We start from the raw sequence: 24,874 nt of genomic DNA on the forward strand, positions 1-24,874 counted from the left end.
TCCATCAAAGTCGACAATCAGCTGTAATGTCTGTTACCTAGCAACTGTCCAAACGAGCATAGCTAAAACGTAAGCACTCGATCAAGTTAGTTAGCTAGACAGCTAATATTAGCTAGTGTTACCGATGTAAAAAGGTCAAACAAAACCAAAGCATCATAAACTTGAAGTTAGAAATTTGACTGTGACAGTGGTTCATGTATCGCTGCTCTTCAGTTTCAGTCTCCATTTCCCTAATACTTTAGCCAAGCGTGCTAACATTACTCCTCCTAATAAACAGACACACGTTCAGCTCTGTCTCCTCATTATTCACCACCATCACTGTAATATCTCATCATCAACATAAACAGGTAGGTAATCAGAGGGGCAGTGGAGTTCAAGTCTGAGATTTTACAGCGTTTTACAGTAGAAATAAATGGACCTCATTATGCTGGTAGTGAACTACGTTGCCTGACTCAGCTGCCTAAAAACCATAGAAACAGACCTTAAACAGAAGTTAGGACCCTGTTGGGGTTCATCCTAAAGTTAGGACAGGATTTAGGAGGTTTAGTCTAGTTGTACTAGGATGTTTGTGTGATGCTGTTTTCTAATCTGGAGTTAATGATGAGATTATGAAGTTAGGAACTGTTATTCTGGAATAGCTACTGTCCCAAATTCAGTCCTAACTGAAGTTTTCTTGGTGATTAAGCAGATAAGATAAGATTTCAGACTTAAGACATTTCTGTAATGCAGCCCCTGGCTACTAACAGATAAAAATTGTTAAGTTAATCAGTCAAATTAGTAAAGATTTGATTTGATGAAGAGAACGTACACCTGGAGAGACTGAAGGAGAGAGCCAGGAGATGTAGAAAGAAAGCGAGAGCAGGAGAGACTGGAGTTCTAAGTGTGTGTTGTGAGGCTGGGAGGAGAGAGGCCGCTGAAGGGTTATTTGCTGGTGTTGAATGACGCTGGTAGGCCTTTGGGTCAGGAGGCCGCATAGCTGCCTCTCCGTCCAAGCCAGCTGCAGCAGGCTCTCTCTTCACCTGCACAAAGACACAAAGACACAGCAGAGTGGGGGAAGGGGGCCTGTGCTTAAAAAGACATCTTAAAGCAAATGTGTCGGGGGGGCTGTCCTAGCGACCCTCAGAAGAGAAAGTCTGGCAATAATCCAACTAAAGAAGTCACTCTCCCCAAATGTGGAGTAGGGATGTGCATTCTGACTAATTTTGGTATTCCAGGATCTGCAAGAGTTAATGAACAGATATCTGGTTGTGGTGAAGTGTTTTGCCTGAAATTAATACATGGCTGAAGTCTTAGGCCCAATCCCGTTTCTGAAATGGGACCCTCTAATAAAAAGAACACCACTTCATTAACAGCTACTAGCGCTGCTCTGTAGGTGACCCTACCCGTCTGCAGTGACAGCTCCTCACTGCTGGGCTTTAGTTACATTTAGGGCATCATACACCTTCAAAGAGGGGGGCAATTATTTATTATCAACCACCCCTGATTCTTCAGTGATATGAAGCTGAAGTCAGATATTCTCTACAGAGTTGTTCGAATTTTTCCTGCTCCACCTTAAATGGAGCAGCAGTTACATTCTGGTGCTTCAGGTGTCAGAGCTGCTGGACTATTTAAGGTGGAACAGGAAAGTTACCTTGCTAGCTACCGAGAAATTAAAATGCTATTAGCATTTTTTATGCTTGTTATGATGAAAAAGACCAAAATACACTGAAAGAACATTTTATATATATATAGTAATTTTTTAATGGTATATATACTTTTTTAATAATTGTCAAATTTCAGAATCAGAATCCAGAGGGAAATTGCAGTTGTTACAGTTGCAACCATTTTTGTAAAAGAATAAACACTTTAATAATTTAGAACAAAAAATAAAGAGAAACTTGACAACCATGACAACGAGCATCACATGAGTCCAGTCAGATTGAGATGAGCAGCAGTGAGCAGTGCTTGTGTTTTTAATGGCTTTAAAATGATGTCACACTCAGGAAAACGTCCTTCGCATGTCCTTGTTAAAGAAGACAGAGAGGAAGACGTCGTGTTCTGAGACACATAAGCTGGTCGTCCGTCCCGCTGCAGTCTTTTAAAGATCAGAGCATAAACTTCGTCTCGGTGAACAGTATAAACTTTCACTATGACGTGATGCACATGCAGAACTGACTTAAACTTTCCGATAGGGAATGTAATCAGATACAGACTTTTACACAGATATTATTCTTCTATATAACAGATTATTTACAGGATTACCCACCTTGATCAGTCAGATAGAAACTGTATTCCAAGTGTTTACATGGACTTATTCTATTCTGATTGAGCTATTAGGATTATTAACAGGTTATTAGGCTGCATGTAGATGTGTCCTTGGCAATGCACCCAGGTTTAAGTATAATATACAGTGTGATATGTACACTTACTCATAAATATGAGCAAAATCATAATATTTCCTTTTTAAAAAAGAATTATGAAAGTGGTGTTTCAATGAAATGTTAGTCTGTATACTTTCTCCATCTTCTAACAAATGCCCGAATAGCGACTTAACTACCTCAGCAGCACTTTTATACTGTTTATATGTTTTTATACTAAAATGAGCTTTGAGTTCTGAGCAGTTAGAAACCTTGTACCTTTATAAACCGGGAAAGAGTGAGGGAGCAAGTGAGGGAGAGGAATGTGTGCCATCCAGTTGTGTCCGGTGTGCTCCGCTGATCAGCAGTCAGATAATGAAAAGGCATCTATCCTGGAGGTAATTGCGCTAAATTGAACGAACCAGGTTTAATTCAGAGGTAGTGAAAGGACGGCTCTGTAGCGGCTGACTGTGTGTAACATTATAGCGCTGCAGCGGATAGTTCCGCAACTGAGACCAGTCTGTTCGCTCTCTGTTCAGTTCAGATTACACCTTCACTAAATTGCTTATTACAGTTCATTACTCCTGTTCTTCAAGTGAACACACAATGCACAAACAAGGCTCAAAGTGTCTACAGAAAGAGGATGAATTATTTTGCTGTTTTTTAGACGATGCCACAGAGAAAGACCTGTCTGACCTGGTGTCAGAGATGGAGATGATGAAGATGATTGGACGACACAAGAACATCATCAACTTGCTGGGGGCGTGCACGCAGGACGGTAAGTGGGCAAACAGGAAACATGCAGAATCATAATTCAGCAGATTTCAGTCCTGAATTCCAGGCAACTAGTACAACATTACCAGGCTAAAGTGGCACAAATCTGTTTTTTTTGTTCTAATGTAACTCAGATCTGATGTTTTCATACGTATACGTATCTGATACGTCAGATCGGAACTCATGTGCTTTTTTTCCACTGCGCATGCGCCATCACTCAGTGTTACCATGGCAGCAGCGCTGAAAAGAAGTTTAAGCCTGTAAACAGTGGAAAAGCTCTCAACTTTTTCTCCTTCGTCTCACTCTAATAATGAAGCTGAGAGCTGATCAGAGTTAATGATCTTCTCAGCGAAGCTCGTTCTGCTCGTTAGTTTGTGCTGATGATACAGTGATTCAGTCACGTGACGTTACTGAGTAGTATGAGCTCATGAGGGTCATTTCAGGATGCCCGTTTGTTCACATTGACCTAAAATAGTGTGAGCCATCATGTCAGAGAGATCGGATTTGAGCAAAAAAATCAGATTGAGGCTTGTAATGTGAACGTAGCCACATTGGATGAGCTCTTCAGCCGTAACAGTTATCATATTAATACTAATGTGGCCAATCTTCCCACAGGCCCTTTATATGTCATAGTGGAGTATGCCTCCAAAGGAAATCTGAGGGAGTATCTGAGGGCCAGGCGGCCTCCGGGGATGGAGTATTCATATGATATAGCCCGTGTGTCTGATGAACCGCTCACCTTCAAGGACCTGGTTTCCTGCACTTATCAGGTGGCCAGGGGCATGGAGTACTTAGCCTCTCAAAAGGTGAGTACAAGCAAACGTACGTTCATATAATTGTACACTGAACAATTAAACAGCAGTTCTATTAATCAGGTTTGTTTCAGTTCAACTAATCTTACTTCAAATGTCAGATAAGATAATTGAAGATTTTGAAGGCACTCAAGAAAAGAAAAAAAGTAACAAGAAATAACAAGTAAGTAAATAAGGTTTTGACAGGGAACACGCTCCAAAGTAAAATTTATTTACTAAAAATACATTTTAGGCCAAAACTTTATAAGAAAACTATCACAAAACAATCAAGCAATGTGTTTATAACCGTTTTGTGTAATAACTTAATGGGACGTAGCTTTTAGACCCATTAAATGCTTCAGACGTCTGGTTCCTAGCGCTGTGGTGAACAATTTTGACTTGAGAAATTTCTCTAGATAGGAGCGTTTCATACCGAACCACTCTGAATGAGCTGTAGTTCCCCTATAAGCTCCTCAACACCAAAGATAAGGATTAAAATAGAAATAAATTAAAATAGAATTATTCTGTAATCCTGAGAAGTTATTTATTCGTAGAGGAACAGTGTCTCGTCACTGAGGAGGCTGGCTGTCAAATTTGAGTTTTGTAGGCATGAAATGGTTCCAGCAGAGAGTTGCAGTGTTCTTTGGACTAGCACGGCCCTGCAGTGCAGCTAAAGCACATTCACTGGGAGCATTAGCGAGCGTGCTAACTAAGCTCCCTCATCACGCTCCCTTTCTCGCCTGGAATGTGTGACGTGCTTATCTCTCTCTCACGCATGCAGACGTTTTCACAAATCTACATCCATCTACACGGAGTCAGGGAGGTCACGGCAAGCTTGATCTGTCCACTGATTATATTGCTTCTGTATCTGCTGTTTATTGATTATAGATCAGCTTTTAATATGATTGCACCCTCCTATTTAGTTCCCAAGTTAGACCAGCTGAGATTGAGATCCACTCCGTGTGTGGATTTTAGAGTTTAGCAGACCTCAGAGGGTGAGACTAATAGCATTTGTGTGGTTTTATGTACAAAAACATTCGTAATTCATTGTTACATGACTTTCCAGCCTCTTTTTATCACTTAGAATTGAACAAGCTCTTTCTGTTTCTGCACCTTTAAGACTGATATATTTAAATAAACTCTGTTCTGATTGGCTGCCTTTCAAAAAAGCAGGTTGAAACACTCTTTATAACTTCAGTGTGAATGGGTGGGGCTAAACTGCTGTAGGCTAAATAGGTAGATATATATTTGAGTTGTTTTTTTGTGACATCACAAAAACAGTAGATTCAGAACTGTTTCAGAACAGGCTGTTTTTGTAGCACAGAAACACACAGTACATTTTGAAATCATGAAAACAATATTTTTGAAACAATGTTTACATGCTAAATACAATTTTTTATTTCATAAAAGCAATGTTTGATTTTTTTTATGGTACAGGCTCTTTAAATACGGTGATGAAGCCTCAGTATTTATATTCACCACCTCTGAGGACAAAAAAATGAGTACAGGCCAGAAGTGGAGGGTTTAGTTTAATGGCTACCATTGATCCTGTTCTGAATGTTGATAAAATGAAGTAGATTTTAAGAATGGTGTCACTTTTGAAGCCAGTTATAATCAACAGGATGGAGATAGAAGTAGTAGGAGTTGAGATTTAATTGTAACTTCAATGCTGGTGAAATGACATGTTTTGTTGATGTTGTAAGTGTAAATAAGTGAACGCATCGTCTACAGAGACACACATCTGCACAATTTTAATGCACCGTTCCTAATTTACTGAAATTTACATATTGAGGGAAAATATAACATATATTTTGGCCTGCGCAAAAGTTATGGCACATTTTAGATTTTTTATAGTTTGATTTTTTGATAGTTTTTACCAGTATGTTAATAAATAGAAATAGAAATTGTGCACTATGTTCTGCAGAAAAATGCAGAAGTTTGTTCCCTGTATAAAGTGTCCTGTAGGTGTGCTATAGAGAGCATTTTAAGCTATTCCACCTTTCTAGTCTTGCTTTTTCACATTTGTCTGAATGAGCTCTGTTTTAATTCTCTTTTGTTAATTCTCTTAATTCTCTGTGTTTGTTTGTAATACCTACATGTTTAATACCTACGAGTTTAAGCTGAACTGAACTGATAATTCTGTAAGCTTGTGCTTCTTTTTCTTTGTCCTCACACTCAGCTTCTGTTCTCTCCTTGACAGTGTATACACAGAGACCTGGCTGCCAGAAACGTATTGGTCACTGAGAGTAACGTGATGAAGATCGCAGACTTCGGCTTGGCCAGGGACGTCCACAACATTGATTATTATAAAAAGACCACCAATGTGAGTCATTTGCATTATTTTTTACTGTTTTTGCTCATTTTAGAGCTACTCTTTCTTTGTATCTCACATATATTCAGTTTCCGTCTGTCTTTTACATTGTCTTATATAACCCCAATTGCAATGAAGTTGGGACGTTGTGTAAAGCATAAATAAAAACAGAATACGATGATTTGCAAATCCTTTTCAACCTATGTCAATTGAATACAGTACAAAGACGAGATATTTAATGTTCAAACAGATAAACTTTATTGTTTTTTGCAAATATTCGCTCATTTTGAATTTGATGCCTGCAACACGTTCCAAAAAAGTTGGGACAGGGGCGTGTTTACCACTGTGTTACATCACCTTTCCTTTTAATAACACTCAGTAAGAACTGAGGACACTAATTGTTGAAGCTTTGTAGGTGGAATTCTTTCCCTTTCTTGCTTGATGTACAACTTCAGTTGCTCAACAGTCCGGGGTCTCCGTTGTCATATTTTGAGCTTCATAATGCGCCACACATTTCCAATTAACCTGTTCTCTTGTGGAATGTTCCAAACAGGTGTTTTTTGAGCATTCCTCAACTTTCCCAGTCTTTTGTTGCTCCTGTCCCAACGTCTCTGGAACATGTTGCAGGCATCAAATTCAAAATGAGTGAATATTTGTAAAAAACAATAAAGTTTATCCGTTTGAACATTAAATATCTCGTCTTTGTAGTGTATTCAATTGAATATAGGTTGAAAAGGATTTGCAAATCATCGTATTCTGTTTTTATTTATGTTTTACACCACGTCCCAACTTCATTGAAATTGGGGTTGTACAAGTGCATCCTTTTAATGGCCGCATGCGAATTCACCTTTTTTTCTGTCTCCCACTTTATTCTTTTTTCGCTCCTTTTCTCTTTCTCCGGGTTTGGCAGGATTTGGAGATTCCCAGGCAGCTAGCGCGCAAAATGATTCGAGCGCTCTTCACTTATTTAGGCCTCATCCCTCATCCTCACTCTCTTTTCCAAGGCCCCTGTTGTCCAAACAGCCCATGAGAAAGCAGGAGGGGAAGGGGCTTGCGCATTAGCCACAAACCTAAACACATTCGCCCAGCTTTCCTCCCATTTCCCACCATTATACTAATCTCTCGCTCCGGCTGCTATTCATACTTGTTTAGACAGGCTTATACTTCTCCTTTGGTGCTCTGAAAACTCCTGAAGAAAAGGTCTTTGGGAAGTTAACATGCGTTCTAAGCTATATTTTAAACAGTATACTTAATTTCAAGGTGACTAGTCATTAAAAATTAACGTTTTAAAGGGGAATTCCACTGTTTTTTTAAAAACTCAGATTTGTTTACAGTGGTGGTGATAGGAATACACAAATATAGACATTTTATTTACCATCCAGAACCACTAGAGAAGCTACACAAGTCTTCTGAGTTCATATGGAATGTAGATGATTTTAAAATAGTGATCAGTCTGAAAAAGTATGATTTCTTTGGGGACTGTCTTTCTTACAACGACCTGCATGCATCCCTCCACCCTGAATGTGTTTTAAAAATAGGTTTTTGGCCAAAATCTACTTAAAACTGCTACAGACCAGTGTCTCAGACATCAGGCAGCACATTCATAACTATTCCATATAATAGCTCTCTGTGAGGGAGCTTTTAGTGATGGATGTCTGGTTCCTATCACCACCACTGTGGACAGTTCGGACTCTGTAAGTTTCTCTAGAACAGAGCATTTCACACCCAACCACTCTGAATGAGACATTTCACTAAATCTGTGAAATCGCCTTTAAGTCTATACAAGATCAATTGTATTGATTTTCTGTCTGGTTCTTGTGTCTTACATGTTGTAAGATGTGCTCTCAACTCAGCCTGAAATGGTTCTTGTCTTGATTGGACCAGATCAAAAAAAGTGTTCTTTATTTTTCCTTTCCTGAGAAAAATAAGCTCACGTTGACATTTAGTTTAATAGCTGTCTCATACCTCCATAAGCAAGGTCACCAGGATCTGATTATGAAGCCATAACAGCTGGTCTCTATGAGCTCAGCCCAGCGTAACTAGTAAAAGACTAGGAAATAATGGTGATTGATAGGTGCAACTTTATTACACTGGTACCACACTGTCTAGCTGGCCAGAACCCAGCAAGCTAAATTTAAAAAAAAAAAGAAAAAGAAAAAAAGAAATTAAAAAAGAAAGAGAGAATGAAAAACGCTCTTGGCAAGACTGGCTGAACAAGAAGCTCGAGACGGAAGACTGTAAACCTAAAATTAGCCAGTTAAACATAATCTGCTAATCTCTCAATCTCCTGTCTACTGTCGCATCTTCTCCTCCGAGCCTGTGAGCTGTTTCTTGTGTGAGTAATGAAGTAGGGGTTGGGCTATATGTCAGAAATATAATTTCATAAAATTAAAAGACATTTCATAACACATTTCACAATATTTTGGCACATGGATGCAGTGCCACATTTAAAAACAGCAACTTTTCACTCAGTTCACCACTAAATCCTATTAATCAGGTCCCTTTGAATGAAACATGCAGTTGATTAGTGAAAAACAAAATTTGACACAATAATAATAATAAAACATCGAGAGATATTGAGAGAGGCTACTGAAGTTTTGATTGGTTGTTCTTGACAAGTCATCAATCAATCAATCAGACTTTATTTATCCTCGGAGAGCACTGAGGGTGACCCTAATTTACAATGTTGCTAAGTTGATAGAGCAAAAAAGTGAATAAAAATATTCAGTAACAAAAGTGCAGTGAAAATATATGCTGCCACACTTATTTTAACCAGTCCAGTAAGGCTGTGAGTTGTGGGCGTTCAACCAGAGCATTTCTTTCAGCAATAGCTGCATTAGAGATGCCCAGAAGTCACACATAAGCTGTTTATCTGCAAGAAAACAAGTTAAAATGGTAATTATATTAATGGTAATTTTCACCAAAAAGATAAACCTGTAAATACTGGATCTGATTATGAGCCAGGCCGATAATTGGCCGACCCCTAGCTATGACTACTCAGGGAAAGCGAGATCCAGAGTCATGTTCTGGTGACGTTAGCTTAGGGATCTGCTTTGGTTTTAATGAAATTCCACACTTAATCAAACCTATAGGAAGATGCTCCTAAAGTGCGGACGATAAGAAGAATCCCTGGGGGCATTTCACTGCAGAATGCCTCATGTGACCCTTTTGACCACTTGACCTACAGCTTTGTCGCTGTGTGTGTCCACAGGGTCGTTTGCCGGTGAAGTGGATGGCTCCCGAGGCACTGTTCGACCGCGTGTACACGCACCAGAGCGATGTGTAAGTAGCTTCTTCACTCTGCCACTGTTTTTGAGCAACAGCCAGCATTCAGCCACTGAATAAACAACAGCCCGAAATCTACCAGATTGATCTTTCTGATAATATTCTTATGTACAGTTTGTGTGTTGTGTTGTAGCTCTCGAAGAAAGAGATAGTGGTACTCAAGTTAGAGCTATCTTAAAAAGACGTGTCAGTTTCATTTTGTAGGACTAGCAGGGGGTTGTTTGGGTTCCTGAAAGTGAGAGTGAGAGTGGGGGTAAGTCAGGGAAGTGTTTTTTTTATGTCAGAGGGAGAGAAAAGGTGAAAAAAGAGGGTGTTCGGGGCCACTGCTACGTCAAAAAGAGAAAGATTTCATGCTCGACTTGCGGTCAATGCTGTGTTACTAATCTGGCTGGCTTCAAAGCTTCTCGGACAGGCCGAGCTCTCACCTCCCTTAGCCCCTCACGGAAGTAACCCCTTCCCTTCTTCCCTCTGCCTCTGTCTCATCAGACCTCTCCATCCACCTCCTGCTTTTTTCTTTCTTTTGGAAAAGTCTCTTTCTACACATTTTCTCCCATAGGATGAAGTAATCTTTTATTTTTTATCTCTTAAAGTGAGTGCTTGCTTTGTCCCTGTAGCATTTAAAGCTACACTCTCAGTTTTCCTCCCTTAGAGAGTAAAATCACAATGTTTTGCTGTATTTGAGGTGGCACGAGTCTAATTTTTTAATGTGACTCAGATCTGATCTTTTCAAATCCAACCTGAGACACTTTTGTATGTGGTCATCATTCAGCGTTACCATGGCAACAGCGCCAAACAGAAGTTAAGGCCTGTAAACGATGGAAAAGTAGCTCATCTCACATTTTTCTCCTTGGTCTCGCTCTAATAATGAGGCTGAGAGCTGATCAGAGTTAATGATCTTCTCAGCAAAGCTCGTTCTGTTCTTTGGTTTGCGCTGATGTTGCAGTGATTCATTCATCAACGTTAATGAGTAGGATGTGCGCATGAGGATCATTTCAGGATTCTGGTTTGTCACATTAATGGCAGATTTGAATCACTAATGTGAACGAGTACAAACTCAAGTCAGAGAGATCAGATTTGAGCAACGAGGCCTGTAATGTGAACGTGGCTTTTGGGGTATCTGATGTTCTTTTTGGTGTGTGCTGGTGAGGGTTGTTATGGTGTCACTGTTACACGGTTAGTCACGGTGTGTGGTCAGATGGTTAACTCACCATTAACTCTTCCAAAATACAGATTAAAAAGCATTTTGAGTTGTAGTTCCTTAAAGTGCTGGTTCTCATCCTGCTTTAGCTGCAACCCTCTCACTCAAACTCTCCACAGCTCTTTCTTTAATGTTTCTCCACTTGCAGAGATTAGGACTTCACACCGCACTTCACACAGACAACTTTCCTAGTCAGGAATATCACACATGGATACCAAAAAAGCAGGAAAAACACAGCTGTGCTTATCATAAATAAACCACAACAACTTTGCAAACAACCAACAGCTCAGTCATTCTGAACGAAGTGACAGGTATACTTGTTACAAGGGGCACACCCAAATTTCAGCCACCGAAATATTTTGGCCGAAATAATCTTCACAAATAATCTGAATGAAAATGAAAATGAGAAACGGTGATTGAAAACATTTTTTTTTCTGTTAAAAAAAACGGAGCAGCAGATCAGAGAAGCTCAAACAGGATCTGCTGCAGCTGTGCTGTAGGCGCTCTTACATATAAACTGATTTAATGAAGATTTTAATGTAAATCACATAATTAATGCTGAGTAATTCAATATATTTTGGTAATAAACCTCTTTACTTCTCGTCTTTAAAAGTTGTTGGTAAACACATGGTTTTGGTTAGTTCCTGCTGGTGTGGGTTCATGGCTGTTCTTCTCTAAATGGCAAACACAAAAGGTGACTTGGTGCTGGAGAACCTGACTGCAAAAGGGAGCTACAAAGCCACTACCATGTGCTTTAGATATTACATTTTTTTTTTTTTTGTCGTTATATCAGAATTGCTCATGAATTTAATTTTAGATGGCATAAGACACTTTAAGACATCTTTTCAGAATTTAAAAATGTTTCAAATATTTTATATTATTTAGCTGTTAAAAATGTAATTACTAATTCTTTGAGGTCTCTTTTACAGCTTGACAGGTACTGCCTCTAAAGTGTCATCCACCTTATTCAGCATAAGTGAATGTAAAATTATATATAAAAACTCATTCTTTCAATTTTGTTGTAAACCTTGTAGTTATGTAAAAACCACATAATATAGATGCGCAAATTTTTGTGATGTTAACTGTCATAACCATTTTAGTACCATTTCAGCCGGTACTATTGGTTTCATAGACAGAGGTGTATTTTGCACTTAAGCATCTCACGTCACAAAAAGTAAAGAAATGAATAACGAATTTTCAGTTTAAGGTATTAAGATATTGTTCAAAGTGTTAAAGGTTAATACTAGTGAGTATTACTCTTATAGCAGTAAATTAAACACATGAATGAGTTCTGTTTATTTTTTAATAATACCTTTTTCTTCCATTTTTATCCACTTTTTATGTTTTTAAAAGTTGGAGAGGAAAACAGATTTTTTTAAAATAGCTTATCATGCAGTGGTAAAACCTTAACACTCCAGCGCTGCATGCCAGTTAAATAAAGAGCATTGTGTACCTTAACTCCTGGGAATAAACAAGCGTTTGTGAGTTTGATTGTCTTTAAACAGATACGTGTTCAGTGGGCTGTGCAGTAACATTGTGTGTGTTGGCCCTTGTGGTGCAATGAAGTCAAATCGATACTGAAGCCTTTTGTTTTGCTCTCACTGCTAATTACATGTCATTGCTCTCTGGTGTAATTGGCTGTCCTATTAGCCCCTTAAGCTGGAGGAAGGGGCCGTGCAGGCACTGCTAGACACCCAATCCATACATGACATCAGAATTAATTAATTATACATGAATAAGATTGAAAGCCTGGCTGGCTTTTTGATATGCAGGACTCTCAGGGGTTTGAGCATTTTTGCTGAGGCTGCTGTAATTGATGAGCCTGTGAGTTTGTGTGCGTACATTGAATTTTCTGTAAATGGTGTAAATGTAAGAACTGAATTCTTCTTGTATTTGACCTTTTTAAGCATTTTGACTATCTACTGCACGTGGTATGAGAGCAATTAAAACATATTCAGTTCACCTTTCTTGCATAAAATGGACTTGATTTATTAAATATCAAAACAGTTTTTTAAAATAATGTGTGTAGGGGTCATTTTGTTGTATGTAGCCTTGAGGCAACACTGTGCATCAGTAAGAAGAAATGATAGAGAGTCATGTTCCCTGAAGTGGTGAGACGTGGCTTGTGACTGGCTAAATCCACTTCACTGTTGCACACTGTTGCCTCTGGGCAACAAACGTATTCCTGCAAAACCTCATAATAAAAAAAATAAGACTGAATTGAAAAAGAGATTTAAAAGTGTCTACTAAGAGAGAGTATGACCAGGAACATGATTTTGGTTGACATACTTAAACTGTTCCCTTTATGGTTAACCCTGTCATTGTCTTTAAATGTGGATAATGGTTTTGTAAAAACCAAAGAAAATTGGTTTGTTGCCCTGAGGCAACATTGTGCAATAGAGGGTTAAAGCACTCTCTTTTGTGATTATGAGTTTAATTGTGCTATTTTGTGCTGGTGTTTCTTGAATATGAAAGGTGCTTATATAAATACAAATAAAGGGTCTTTTTTTGGATTATAAAGTTTGATCAGGATCAGTGCAAATTGGCTGAATTTTTTGTCTCACTTTTTAAAAAAAAAGTCTGTTATAAATTAACATTTTTAAACAGGTAAACATATAATTTGACTAGAGCCGAAAATTAAAGTTTTTATTGTTTGTGTCTCAAACTACATTTTATGAGCTAGAAAATGTGATTAGTAATATAGAAATATAAGTGCTAAGATTGTTCATGATAATAACAATGAGGATGTTGGACTTCTTTTTAATAATTCTGTCAATGCTTAATGTCATGTAATCAGTACAGTGGACTGGGAATTGAACCAGAACAATTTGGACCGGGACGTTTGGCTTCCATAATCTACTTTAATAACTTGATGAAGTTCTGAGCTTTATAAAGTACAATGCAAAAAGAAAAAGCAGAAAACTTACTTAAATTATTAAATTATTAGAATAACAGGTCCTACGAATTATAAGTCGTACCAACTAACTCTAATCTGAGCTGTGTGAAGTCAGTGAGTCACTCTTTCCCTTCATTCCAGCTTCCAGTCTTTTCAGGAGACTCACTTTCAGCTCCTCAAAGAATCTGCTGACACGCCTCCAAAGCTCAGTCTTAGAAGCTGGTTAATGATTTTCTGAAGTGATGAAACCCATTCAGGGGTGTTGAGGTCTGGACTCTGGACACTCTCTCTTCTTTGTTTGGTGTGTCCGTCTCCTTTTCTCACTGAGGTGCTTCTTGATCAGCTACACATCCTTTCAGACCCACAGCGCTGAGTGGTCTTCTCACAGTGGAAGGATGGACAGAAACACCTGTGGATGTTTTCAGATGTGAATCAGCTTGATTTTCTCCTCTCTCTCAAAGATGAAAGCTTTAAGTGCTGTTTAGCTGATGGCGGCAGTTTTGGGGTCTACCAGGTCTTCCAGGTGGTTGTTAGGAGACACGTTTTCTCTGTAGCTTTTTTCACATTGAGTTTCTCCTTTATGCAAAAATCTCTAAAAAAGTAGGCTTTACTCCCACTCCTATTCCTAATGAACTAATAAACAATGATTCCTAATTACAGTTAAGGTAAAAAAAAGTATAAGACCCACCCGTCATCAGAAGACTAAATCTTTAGACCGTCGGCTAACATGTGCGAAGGACCTGTTGCATGAGCTCCCTCAGAGGTGATTGATCACAGAAAGGTTAGTGGTTAGCTCCAGAGTGCCAAAGCCTGGAGATGATGAATGGGCACCTCGCCAGGCAAAAGAGCTGACAAACAACATGTCCAGTTATGTAAACAAGAGCAAACCAGATCAGAGAGCCTCTTCATGTCAGCCATGTATGTGTGTTTTTGGTACACTGAGAGTCGATTGTCAAACAGAGGGCGCGTGTTGTGAAATACAGCATGTGCTGTGATAAAAGCTTGTTTTCCTGACTTGTTAAAGACGGCCATTGCGAAAAAGAGTGTCCGCTCCTTAACTAGGTGGAATAAATAACGTCTGAGTCTAATGACAAGGCTTGCTGGCTCCAAATTAGCATTGGCTTATTTGCCGTTGGCTCCCTGGTGAAAAGTCAGAGGTTGGGAATAAGAAATCCTGTATGGAAGCACTTCATCATAATGACATTATCTCCATTCCAGTCATATATATCGCTCCCATATCTGAGATGATATAATGCAGGGTTGGTGCGTGCAGAGAAGTTGTTCCCCCCTCTCTGTCCCCCCGCTACAGTCTTATCCCCCTCTCTCCCCTCCCTACAGCAGTTTGTTTCCTGTGGGTCTAAACTGCTGTTTGTTTTGGCTCAGACAATATGTGTCATTGTGGCTGACCAACGAGGACAAAGGCCGGCTTTTAGTCCGTGGCCCATTGAGGCCTGTGTCCACTTGCTGCAGGCATAGTCTCATAGCCTGAAACTCTCTGGAGAAAGACTACATTTAGACCACTACAGTCACTGTGTTGTTGGGACTGACCACTGTCACTGATGCCTACTGATCATAAAAGTCCCAAATCCTTAATTACTCTTATTTGGATGGCTCAGTGAGTCTGGCAGTTTAGTGATAGATTTGATTGAGCCTGCAGCTTGTTGCTCAGCTGGGAAGGTCTGTGCCCTTAATCACAACCCTTGAATTAACCCTTTAAGGCTAGCGCAAAAAAAAAAGGTGTCTATTTAATCTGCTCTTCTTCATTAATCACATGATCTCTCAACTCAAGTCACTCATTAATCACCTTTTACTGTTATTGTGATTAAAAAAATCAATAACAAGATCTTACCAGTGAGATTTGGCAGTCGCTCATAACAAATTGCAGTGCATATAAGAATAAAGGGAGGCTCATGCATCTTTTATACAGGGATAGGAAACACAGAAACTCTCACTGTACTGATGATATGTTTTACTGTGTGTAGCATGGAAATGCATGAAGCGTAATTCCTCTGGCAGCAGATTTAAACGAGTTGATAAAAATGCTTGTGTGAATGACGTCATTGTATTGATTGTAAAAGTAATTAGATTAGTTTACAACATCATCAAAAAAATAATTGGATATGCTTCCTTTTACAGTCTCTTAGTTCTAGGTTTGAGCCAGTTAAGTGTGAGGTACAAATTCCAAGTTTCAGATAGTTATTATTTGGGTAACATGATTAAAAGACAGTTTAACTACATAACACTGAAATCACACAGGTTTAAGGTATAAAACAAGGTAACAAGGTGGTCAGTACAAATATTCGCATTTAATTTCAATGTAATATCATATGTATTAGCAGGAAAGTAAATCTGAAACAGTTTTATGGTGAAAAAAAATCCTATGTTAAAAACCCAGTAAAACCATAGTAAGAATTGTTTGCTTTTACAGCCCAGATTTAATTTAGTTTATAGATAACAAACTGGTTCATGTTATATGTATGTACAGTCTTTTTGCATGACTACCTGGTACATTTTCAATCAGTCAAGATATTTACACAGTATTGTGTAACATTTACCACTTACCATGTCACCCAGGGTATTTATCTAGTACTTCGGAGCTTGTATCTCACTCTTACCTGGTTAACCCCTAGAACTTAAGCCACTGTAAAAGAAAATGTTGCCAAGAATGGAACATGATCGAGATCCTGTGAATAATGTGCGACTGTGTGTTTCATGTGTGTGATCAGCTGGTCGTTCGGAGTGCTCATGTGGGAGATCTTCACGCTGGGAGGTTCGCCGTACCCAGGTATTCCTGTGGAAGAGCTCTTCAAACTCCTAAAAGAGGGCCATCGCATGGACAAGCCGGCCAACTGCACCAATGACCTGTAAGTCTCCAGCCTGTTTCCGTACAACAATCACAACAGAGTCTTGTTGAGGGGTGAATGCAGCACCTAATGCTGCAGTGATGCCAACTAGTCCTGAAACTGGCACTTAGATACAGCAAATGTAGAGAACAGAGGATGTAATACTGTGAAGAAATGATAGACCTGCATTCATGCTACTCAGTGATGCTTGTTTGTGTGATGGAGCTAAGTAGAAGCAAGAAGCCTGTCGACTGTGAGGAATTATTTCTTATTTTATTTATAAGCTTCTTTCAAGGTAACCAAAGATTGTTTTTTTTTTTACAAAGAAATGCTTTTAAAAATGCATAAAAGCTGTGAGTACAGCCCAATTTCAAAACCTGTAAACTGATATAAAAACAGTACACTGTAAAAAAAAAAAAAAAAAATTCACGGTTGTGAACTTCAAATAATAACAAAACGTAAACAAAATATAAAACAGTTGTTCTATTGACTCATAGAAATTAAGTTAACTCAAAAGTCTAAGGTTACCACGTTACTTTCTATTTGAAGTCACTGAGTTAATGATAATGATACTACTATGACGCCGTTTTGGGGCCACTGTTTAAAAAAAGAAATACTTTGAAAATGAAGTCGTAATATTTTGAGAGAAAATTTATATTTCGAAAATTATTTATTTTCAAAATAGCACGACTTTATTCTCAAAATATTATTTTTATTCTAAAAAATACGACTTTATTCTCAAAATATTACAACTTTATTCTTGAACTCCGTTACTTTTATTTTTATTTACAGAGGCCCTAAAATGCCGTTGTATATTACAGACATGTTGTCAGAGAAGAGAAAAGAAAGAAAGGAAAAATGCCACAGATCTTGTTCTGATTTTTCTAAAGTAGTGTAATTTTGTATAAACTCCGGATGAACCTCTAACAATAGTGATGAAAACTGTTTTGATTACAAATAATTTTCACATTTTTATTCACAAACCAAGTTTCTATTATTTTATGAAAATAATTAAAATAGTGAATTTATTATGATAACATACTTTTTACACAAACTGTGTGATTTATTAACAAACATGTCCTCAGGTTTGTTTACAAGCACATTCAGAGAATATATGTGAACCAAAGGAAATGTTAATCTCTGGATGTGAGTTAATTAAGCTTTTAAAGATAAACATCATTATCCAACAATTCAAGCTTAATTGTGACACGGCACACCGCTTTAATTAAATTGAATATTTAAAAAGTACAAATGTCAGGATTTATAGGCACCTGTCTAGTGGTTGGCATACCTGGCAGGTAGATCAGGTATCATTATCGGAAGAGAAAAAGTGTTATCGGTGCTTCCCTAGTAGCACCAAAGTGTTAGCGAGTCCAAATCTCTCAATATCAGTGCTCAGAACGGGCGCAGCCTCTCCGTATCCACTGCACCCAGCTGTGTGGATCACATCAATGTCTTCATTCATGACTGTCTAGCCTCTTTTCTGCTCATAATGCAGGAGGCTGGAGCGGTACTGTCAGCACCACGAGTGCCCCCCAGCAGAGAGAGCTGAGCGTTCATGAGCATCAGAATGATTTTTATGGACTACCTTATAATAAAGTGACTCGTAAAATGACCACTATTAGATGTCTGTACTATCTCTATATAGTATATCATCACTGTCCTAAGAAAAACAAGTATCTCCAAGATAGTAACTTTACATGAAAAGGCAAAAACGCTTCACTTTTAATGTGTAGCTCCATGTAAAAAGTGTCTTATTGAATGTGATTTGGAAGCATTTCTATTTGTTCACTCATCATTTTCACACAAAGTAAAGGGCATCTGCTGAGCTCACATGACTTAGACAGCGACGATATGAATTGGGGTATGATGGGTTAATATCATAGAAGTTTAATTTTCCTTTGAAGTATAACTTACTGCTTATCTTAGTCACTTGACGATGATATAACTTGGTAATAATCTTCATGGTGGTGACAGGTTGGATGATGGTTCTTCGAGGTTTCTTTAGTAATGAAAATGGTTCTATATAGAACCATGAACACTCAGTGAACCCTTTGCATGTTTAAATGGTTCTTTGCTTCATGAATGGGTTCTTCAAATGAATGCAGAGTGTGTTTTATATGGTTCTTTTTGAAAAGGGTTCTATATAGCACCGAAAAGGATTTTTCTGTTGTTACAGGCTTGACATTGTAACAACAGAAGAACCCTTTTTGGTGCTATATAGAACCATCTACAGCACATTCTCCATCAAGCTGAAGATCCGTTTAATAATGCAAAGAGCTCTTTAACATGAAAAAGGTTCTTTGAGTATTCATGGTTCTATATGGAAGCAATTTCTTTATTTTGAAGGACCATAATTTTTAAAAGTGTATATAGCACCAAAAAGGGTTCTGCTATTGTTATGACGTCAAGCTTAAATGTAACAGAAGAACCCTTTTTGGTGCTGTATAGGATCATAGACTCATATACAACACATTCTTTATTAACCTGAGGAACTTGCAAAGAACGATGCAAGGAACCCTTTAATCGTGCAAATGGTTCTTTAAGTGTACATGGTTCTGGTTAGAAACATTATCTTGGAAAACTGGAAGCTGATGAGGATGGGACACTGTGTTTGCTGGCTTTTTTGTTTGGTTTTGTTTGTTTATATACACTCAAGCACTTTGTCTTTAATGTACTTTTAGCCTTTATTTATATGAAGCACATTGAACTGCTTTTGTGTATTGAATGTGCTGTAAAAATAAACTTGCCTTTCAACATGACCCAGTTGTATGGACTGAGCTGCTGATTTTAAATTTATTTCCTCTCATATTTTGTCTCTGTTCTCGGCTTCACAGGTATATGATGATGAAAGACTGTTGGCATGCCATCTCCTCGCAGAGGCCCACTTTCAAACAGCTGGTGGAGGACTTGGATCGCATCCTCACCTTGGCAACCCATGAGGTGAGCGGTTAGATGTTACCTCACGCAAACACTCATGCGTACACGGCTATGCATGTCTGTCAGAGTTTCATACGTCTCCAGCTTATAGCGCTGGGATTTATCCATTCGAGCCGTTCCTGGCTCCAGCCAGCGAGATTTTGCAAGACATATCGGTGAGGAGGTGAAATCACGAGACGGGTTTTTACGGTCAGCATTTAGAGTTGAGAGTTACATGGGCCTTGATTTGCTCCAGGCCTCAGCCCCTGCACTAACATTGCTCAATTATCAGCCGTATCCCTCCACCCGAGCACCAGCCCCGATTCTTTCCATTCCCGAGCTGTCATCCGCCATATCCGCATGACGGAGCGAGCCATGGCACGGGGTGGAAAACTGTTGGGGCTCGTCGATGCGCCCTGAGCTCGGTGCCAAAAACCCCCGGTCTTTCAGTTTCTGAACTTTTGAAATGTAATAAAGTGTCTTTTGCTTTCTCTCTCTCTCCCCTTTACACCCCCCACCCCTCCTCCATCCCCAAAGTTCTCAAACTGTTCACAGATGTGAAGGTCTTTAGTAATGTGAGCCTCCTTGTGTTGAACTGGGGGAGTCCAAGCCAAACACTCGTTTTCAGAAACCCAAACCTCTCCTCTTCCTCTGCCTCAAATATTTCTGTACCAGCCACAGAAAGCAGAGGAGGAGAATGGATCACGTTGGCAAAAAAGAACCCCCGTCCAGAACATTATACATTTTTGAATGTATGTGATGGAATGCATCCCGGGATAGGATTTGGTCTGCTGCACGCAAAACTCCACAGTCAAATGCACATCTCCTTAGCCTTCATTTGCATTATCCAGTAGTCTGAAGGGATGGGGATTCTCTCAGTGTGAATTGACCGTGGAGATTTTCACACATTGAAACACTTTGGTTTGAAGAGAGTAGCAAGTAGGTCACCGTTTTCACTAGCAAACCATGGTGGAATGTTTCCTGTCACTTATACCCTGTACATCCATGGTTCATTAAGTATTATTTGCACAAATATTTTTATACGGATCCCATTTAGGACTATTTTCTGTTGGCCCTTGCCAGATTTTCCTAATGCGCTCCGGATTAAATGACAGACTCTCTGCATGTTACTTTGCTCTCGCTATTTGAAGGCCGTCTTCGTTCATTCCGCGTACTTATGATACTTTATATCAGGGGTCTCAAACTCATATTACCTGGGGGCCACTAGCCAGATAGTCTTGTCTGAGATGAATGAAAAAATCTTTGGGGTTTTCATGTAACGCTGTTTTTTTTCCCAAAGTTTACATTTTTACTGCATGGTGGATGATTTTGCAACAGTGTAGTTTCATGACACTCCAAGAAGTTTTGTCATGTGTTGTTTCTGACGCCTGAGAAGCTGAGAAGGCAAATTGGTGCCACATTTAAAAACAGTATCAAAAACAATTAATGCAAATGATTTGTGTTCAGTATTTCACCTACTGATCATCTTATTTAGTGTTTATTAGCAATTATTCCCCACCACAAAACAAAACTACTATTGCTAAAAAATAGTAGTAATATTAGAAGTATTAGCATAAATACTTGTTGTTGAATCAATATTTTAGTGTTCATTGAAGTCAAGTAAAAAAACATTTAACTGTATAATTATATGGGACTCTTATTATGATAGACTTGATGTTCCTGCTGAATGTGAGCGAAGTTTGTGATGGCAATGATAATTAGGTACAGGGTGAGGATTAGGATTAGGTTTTAGGTTGAGGTTAAGGTTAGGATTAGGGCTAGAGTGAGGGTTAGGTTTAGGGTTGAGGTTAAGAGTAGGATTAGGGCTGGGGTGAGGGTTAGGATTAGGTTTTGGGTTGAGATTAAGGTTACGGTTAGGATTAGGGCCAGTGTGAGGGTTAGGTGTTGGGTAAAGTTGGTAACGTTAGGTTTTGCGTAATGGAAGATTGTATTATATTAACAATACAATCTACTTAATGAAAGCAATGTGTCAACAGAACATCTACAAGATATTCACTTCAATTTATTCAGATGCTTCACTATTGCTACTGCACACATATGTTGTTGATGCGCTACTGATAATCTGTTAAAAGTGTATTAATCATCTACAAATGACCACTCCAAATAAAGTGTTATGGTTTATTCAATATTTTAGTGTTTCATTTAAGTCAAGTAAATACACATTTAACTGTTCAGTTATATGGGACTCTTATTATGATAGCATCGATGTTCTTGCTGAACGTGAGTGAAGTTAGACTGGTTAAATTAAACCAGCCTCACTGGGTGAAGCAAATCCAGCCAGTCAATTGCAGAAAAATGGCAAAATGATTTGCGAGTCGGATTTAAGGAAAAATCGTAAATATCTGACTGTATTCTCTCTTTTCACAGGAGTATATCGACCTGTGCGCCCCCACGGAGCAGTACTCCCCCTGCTTCCCGGACACTCGCAGCTCCTGCTCTTCTGGAGACGACTCTGTCTTCTCCCACGATCCTTTACCGGACGAGCCATGCCTCCCCAAGTACCAGCACATCAACGGGGGCATCAAAACATGAGCCACTCCTCTGCAGTCCTTCAGTTCCCCACTCAGCCTTCACACACAAAGCTCCAGTGAGAGACACGTGACTCCTTTAAAGCACCTCTCCCCACCTTCTGCCTCCACGCCTCCCCTTCACCGCTCCTGCTGGACATACAGAGCGAGGGAGGCGGGACCCCGGCAATGCTGCTGTCCGAGAAACGAACCGGTGTTCGCAACTTAACGCACGCAAAAACGTACTCACGCACACACTCTCAAAAACGTGACCAAGCTCTTAACGAGAGGACGGAGACCCGACAATAGTATTCACCTTTTTTCCCCTTTGACTGAATAATTAGTTATTCCCAAGGGTCCACCTCTTGTAACTTTTGTTTATTTTTTGGGTTTGTGTTTTTGTTGGACTTGTTCGTCATTCCAGTCGCTTGGCATTCCAGGACTCTTCGTTCCCAAGAGAAACAAAACGGAGCACACGAACTTAAAACGAGCAAGAGACTGAGCAAGCTAGAAAAAAAGGAGAAGAATAGGAAAAAGGAAACATCCGACTAACAAACAAGGACTAGGAAGAAAAAAAAATGAAATAACTACACTGCCTCTGGTCGATTTTTGTAAAAATTTCCACGTTCCGTTTTTATATTGATAACACAGTTATCAAACAAAGCCCATGCATTTATTCGTATGGAGGAAAAAGTAGTACACGGTATATAGTGCTGGGTATATTTGTAAATATATTCAAATATGTAAAAAAAATTATATATATATTATATATTTACAGTGAATTATTTTTTGTATGGACTTCAGAATAATTCCTCCCTCTTTTTAACACCCCGAGTGAAGTCAGGTTACCTGGCAACCTGTTTTCTTTTTTCTACTCTGTCACATTCCCACACACACACACACACACACACACACACACACACACACATATACGCACACACATACGCACACGAAAACACACGCAACAGGAACACACTTGTCTTACTCTCACTTGCTGACACAGTTGAGTATTGGCTTTCAGGGAAAGGTAGCATGTTAATTTATTGACTTAAAATGAATCAGAAGGAGAAAAAGATCAAAATATTAAAGAGATAATAATATTAATGATGTCAGTAGATACAATAATGATTCATAATGTTTATTTTTTAATTTAAAGTGATATTTCAGTGAGGCAATGGTACAAAGGATTATTTGTAGTGGGTACTCAAAGAGATTCGTGCTTCCTATGTTTTTATATACACAAATGTGAATATTAAGTTAAATATGAAATAACGTACATTTTATAGTCAGCTAATCCCTTTTCTTTTGTAGAGGATTTTTTTTTATCCAGCTGTTTTACTATTGCCAAGGTTTGCATTTGAATTTGATAAATACTGGATAAATACTTTGATGGAGGGAACAAAAAAGACTGAGCCCACTATCATTCTGTTCATTCAGTTACAGGTACAGTTTTTAGACAGATTCACTCAAGCAGAAGTATTAAAATCATTCAAGTGTTCATTTTTTTTACCTGACAAACAAGACGATATTGTTTTCCACAAGTGTTCCTGACAGATTCGCAAAATTAAAGATGGAAAACTGAAAATTGACGGTTGTTTTTTTTTCTTCTTTTTTAACTGTGTATCTAAGTAAGCAGATGTGTAAAAGGGGAATGCCCCCAATTTTTCTACTTTTCTACATGATTAAATAGAAAATCTGGAATGATGTGAAAGTCTACAGAACAGTGGTGATAGGAACCAGATGTCCACCTCTAAAAGCTCCCTCACTGAAAGTTACTACATGAAATGGTTATGAATTCACTGCCTGATGTCAGAGACGTTGTTTTACGATAGTTTTGACTTTGGCCTAAAATGTATATTTTAAAGCTCATTCATGGTGGAGGGATACATGCTGGGAGCTCTGTGGTCAAAATAGTCCCTAAAGAAAACGTATTTTTTCACATTTATCACTATTTTCCATCATCAATATTCCATATAAAACTCAGAAGACACATGTAGATTCACTGGTGGCCTTTTTAAATTCTCTCACCACAAACCAAAACTACTATTACTAAAAAATAGTATTAATATTAGAAGTATTTGCATAAATACTTGGTGTTGAATCAATATTTTAGTGTTCATTGAAGTCAAGTAAAAAAACATTTAACTGTATAATTATATGGGACTCTTATTATGATAGACTTGATGTTCCTGTTGAACGTGAGTGAAGTTTGAGATGGCAACAACAATTAGGGCCAGGGTGAGGGTTAGGATTAGGTTTTGGGTTAGGTTAAGGTTAGGGTTAGGATTATGGCCAGTGTGAGGGTTTGGATTAGGTTTTGGGATTAGGATCAGGTTAGGATTAGGGCCAGGGTGAGGATTAGGATTAGGTTTTGGGTTGAGGTTAAGGTTAGGATTAGGGCCAGTATGAGGGTTTGGATTAGGTTTTGGGATTAGGATCAGGTTAGGATTAGGGCCAGGGTGAGGATTAGGATTAGGTTTTGGGTTGAGGTTAAGGTTAGGATTAGGGCCAGGGTGAGGGTTAGGATTAGGTTTTGGATTGAGGTTAAGGTTAGGATTAGGGCCAGAATGAGGGTTTGGATTAGGTTTTGGGATTAGGATCAGGTTAGGATTAGGGCCAGGGTGAGGATTTGGATTAGGTTTCGAGTTGAGGCTTTTGGATGGTAAATAAAATGTCTATATTTGTGTTGTAGTCATGGCAACCCCAGGTTCCTATCACCACTAATGTAAAGAGATCTGAATCATTTCACACCAAACCGCTCTGAATCTCTGTTTACATCACAATCATTTAATTCTGTAGAATTTTTGAAAAATCAGTGAAGAAACTTTGTCGCTTCAAATATTAGCTTTCCAGAATGCGCCAGTAGCCTTGAGTTTGCATATTCCCCACACTGTCATGCACCAACCAGCATGTTAGCCTGAGCAAAACATGCTCGCATGATTGCTCCCCTCCTCCCCGCTTTTCACTCGGCTGCTGCAGCCTTGGTTTGAAGC

At 38.8% G+C, this 24,874-nt stretch overlaps 1 protein-coding gene across 7 annotated transcripts in view; it reads left to right on the forward strand.

Moving 5' to 3' along the window:
• Nucleotides 1-23,470, forward strand: part of fgfr2 (fibroblast growth factor receptor 2) — a 75,448-nt gene extending 51,978 nt beyond the window's left edge. For 6 of the 7 annotated variants that reach the window (XM_017702675.2, XM_017702674.2, XM_017702673.2 and 3 more), the window contains 7 exons: nucleotides 3,004-3,114; nucleotides 3,726-3,916; nucleotides 6,102-6,224; nucleotides 9,424-9,494; nucleotides 16,318-16,455; nucleotides 19,272-19,377; nucleotides 21,742-23,470. In XM_017702675.2, the coding sequence (XP_017558164.1) occupies nucleotides 3,004-3,114; nucleotides 3,726-3,916; nucleotides 6,102-6,224; nucleotides 9,424-9,494; nucleotides 16,318-16,455; nucleotides 19,272-19,377; nucleotides 21,742-21,906 (905 nt within the window). In that variant the 3' untranslated portion in view covers nucleotides 21,907-23,470. Of the gene's footprint in view, nucleotides 1-3,003; nucleotides 3,115-3,725; nucleotides 3,917-6,101; nucleotides 6,225-9,423; nucleotides 9,495-16,317; nucleotides 16,460-19,271; nucleotides 19,378-21,741 lie in introns of those variants that run through there. The other variant, XM_037538449.1, reaches the window with a different exon arrangement.
• Nucleotides 23,471-24,874: the final 1,404 nt, after the last annotated feature.

This window comes from Pygocentrus nattereri, chromosome 5 (genome assembly GCF_015220715.1).
Source record: "Pygocentrus nattereri isolate fPygNat1 chromosome 5, fPygNat1.pri, whole genome shotgun sequence".
NCBI lineage: Eukaryota > Metazoa > Chordata > Actinopteri > Characiformes > Serrasalmidae > Pygocentrus > Pygocentrus nattereri.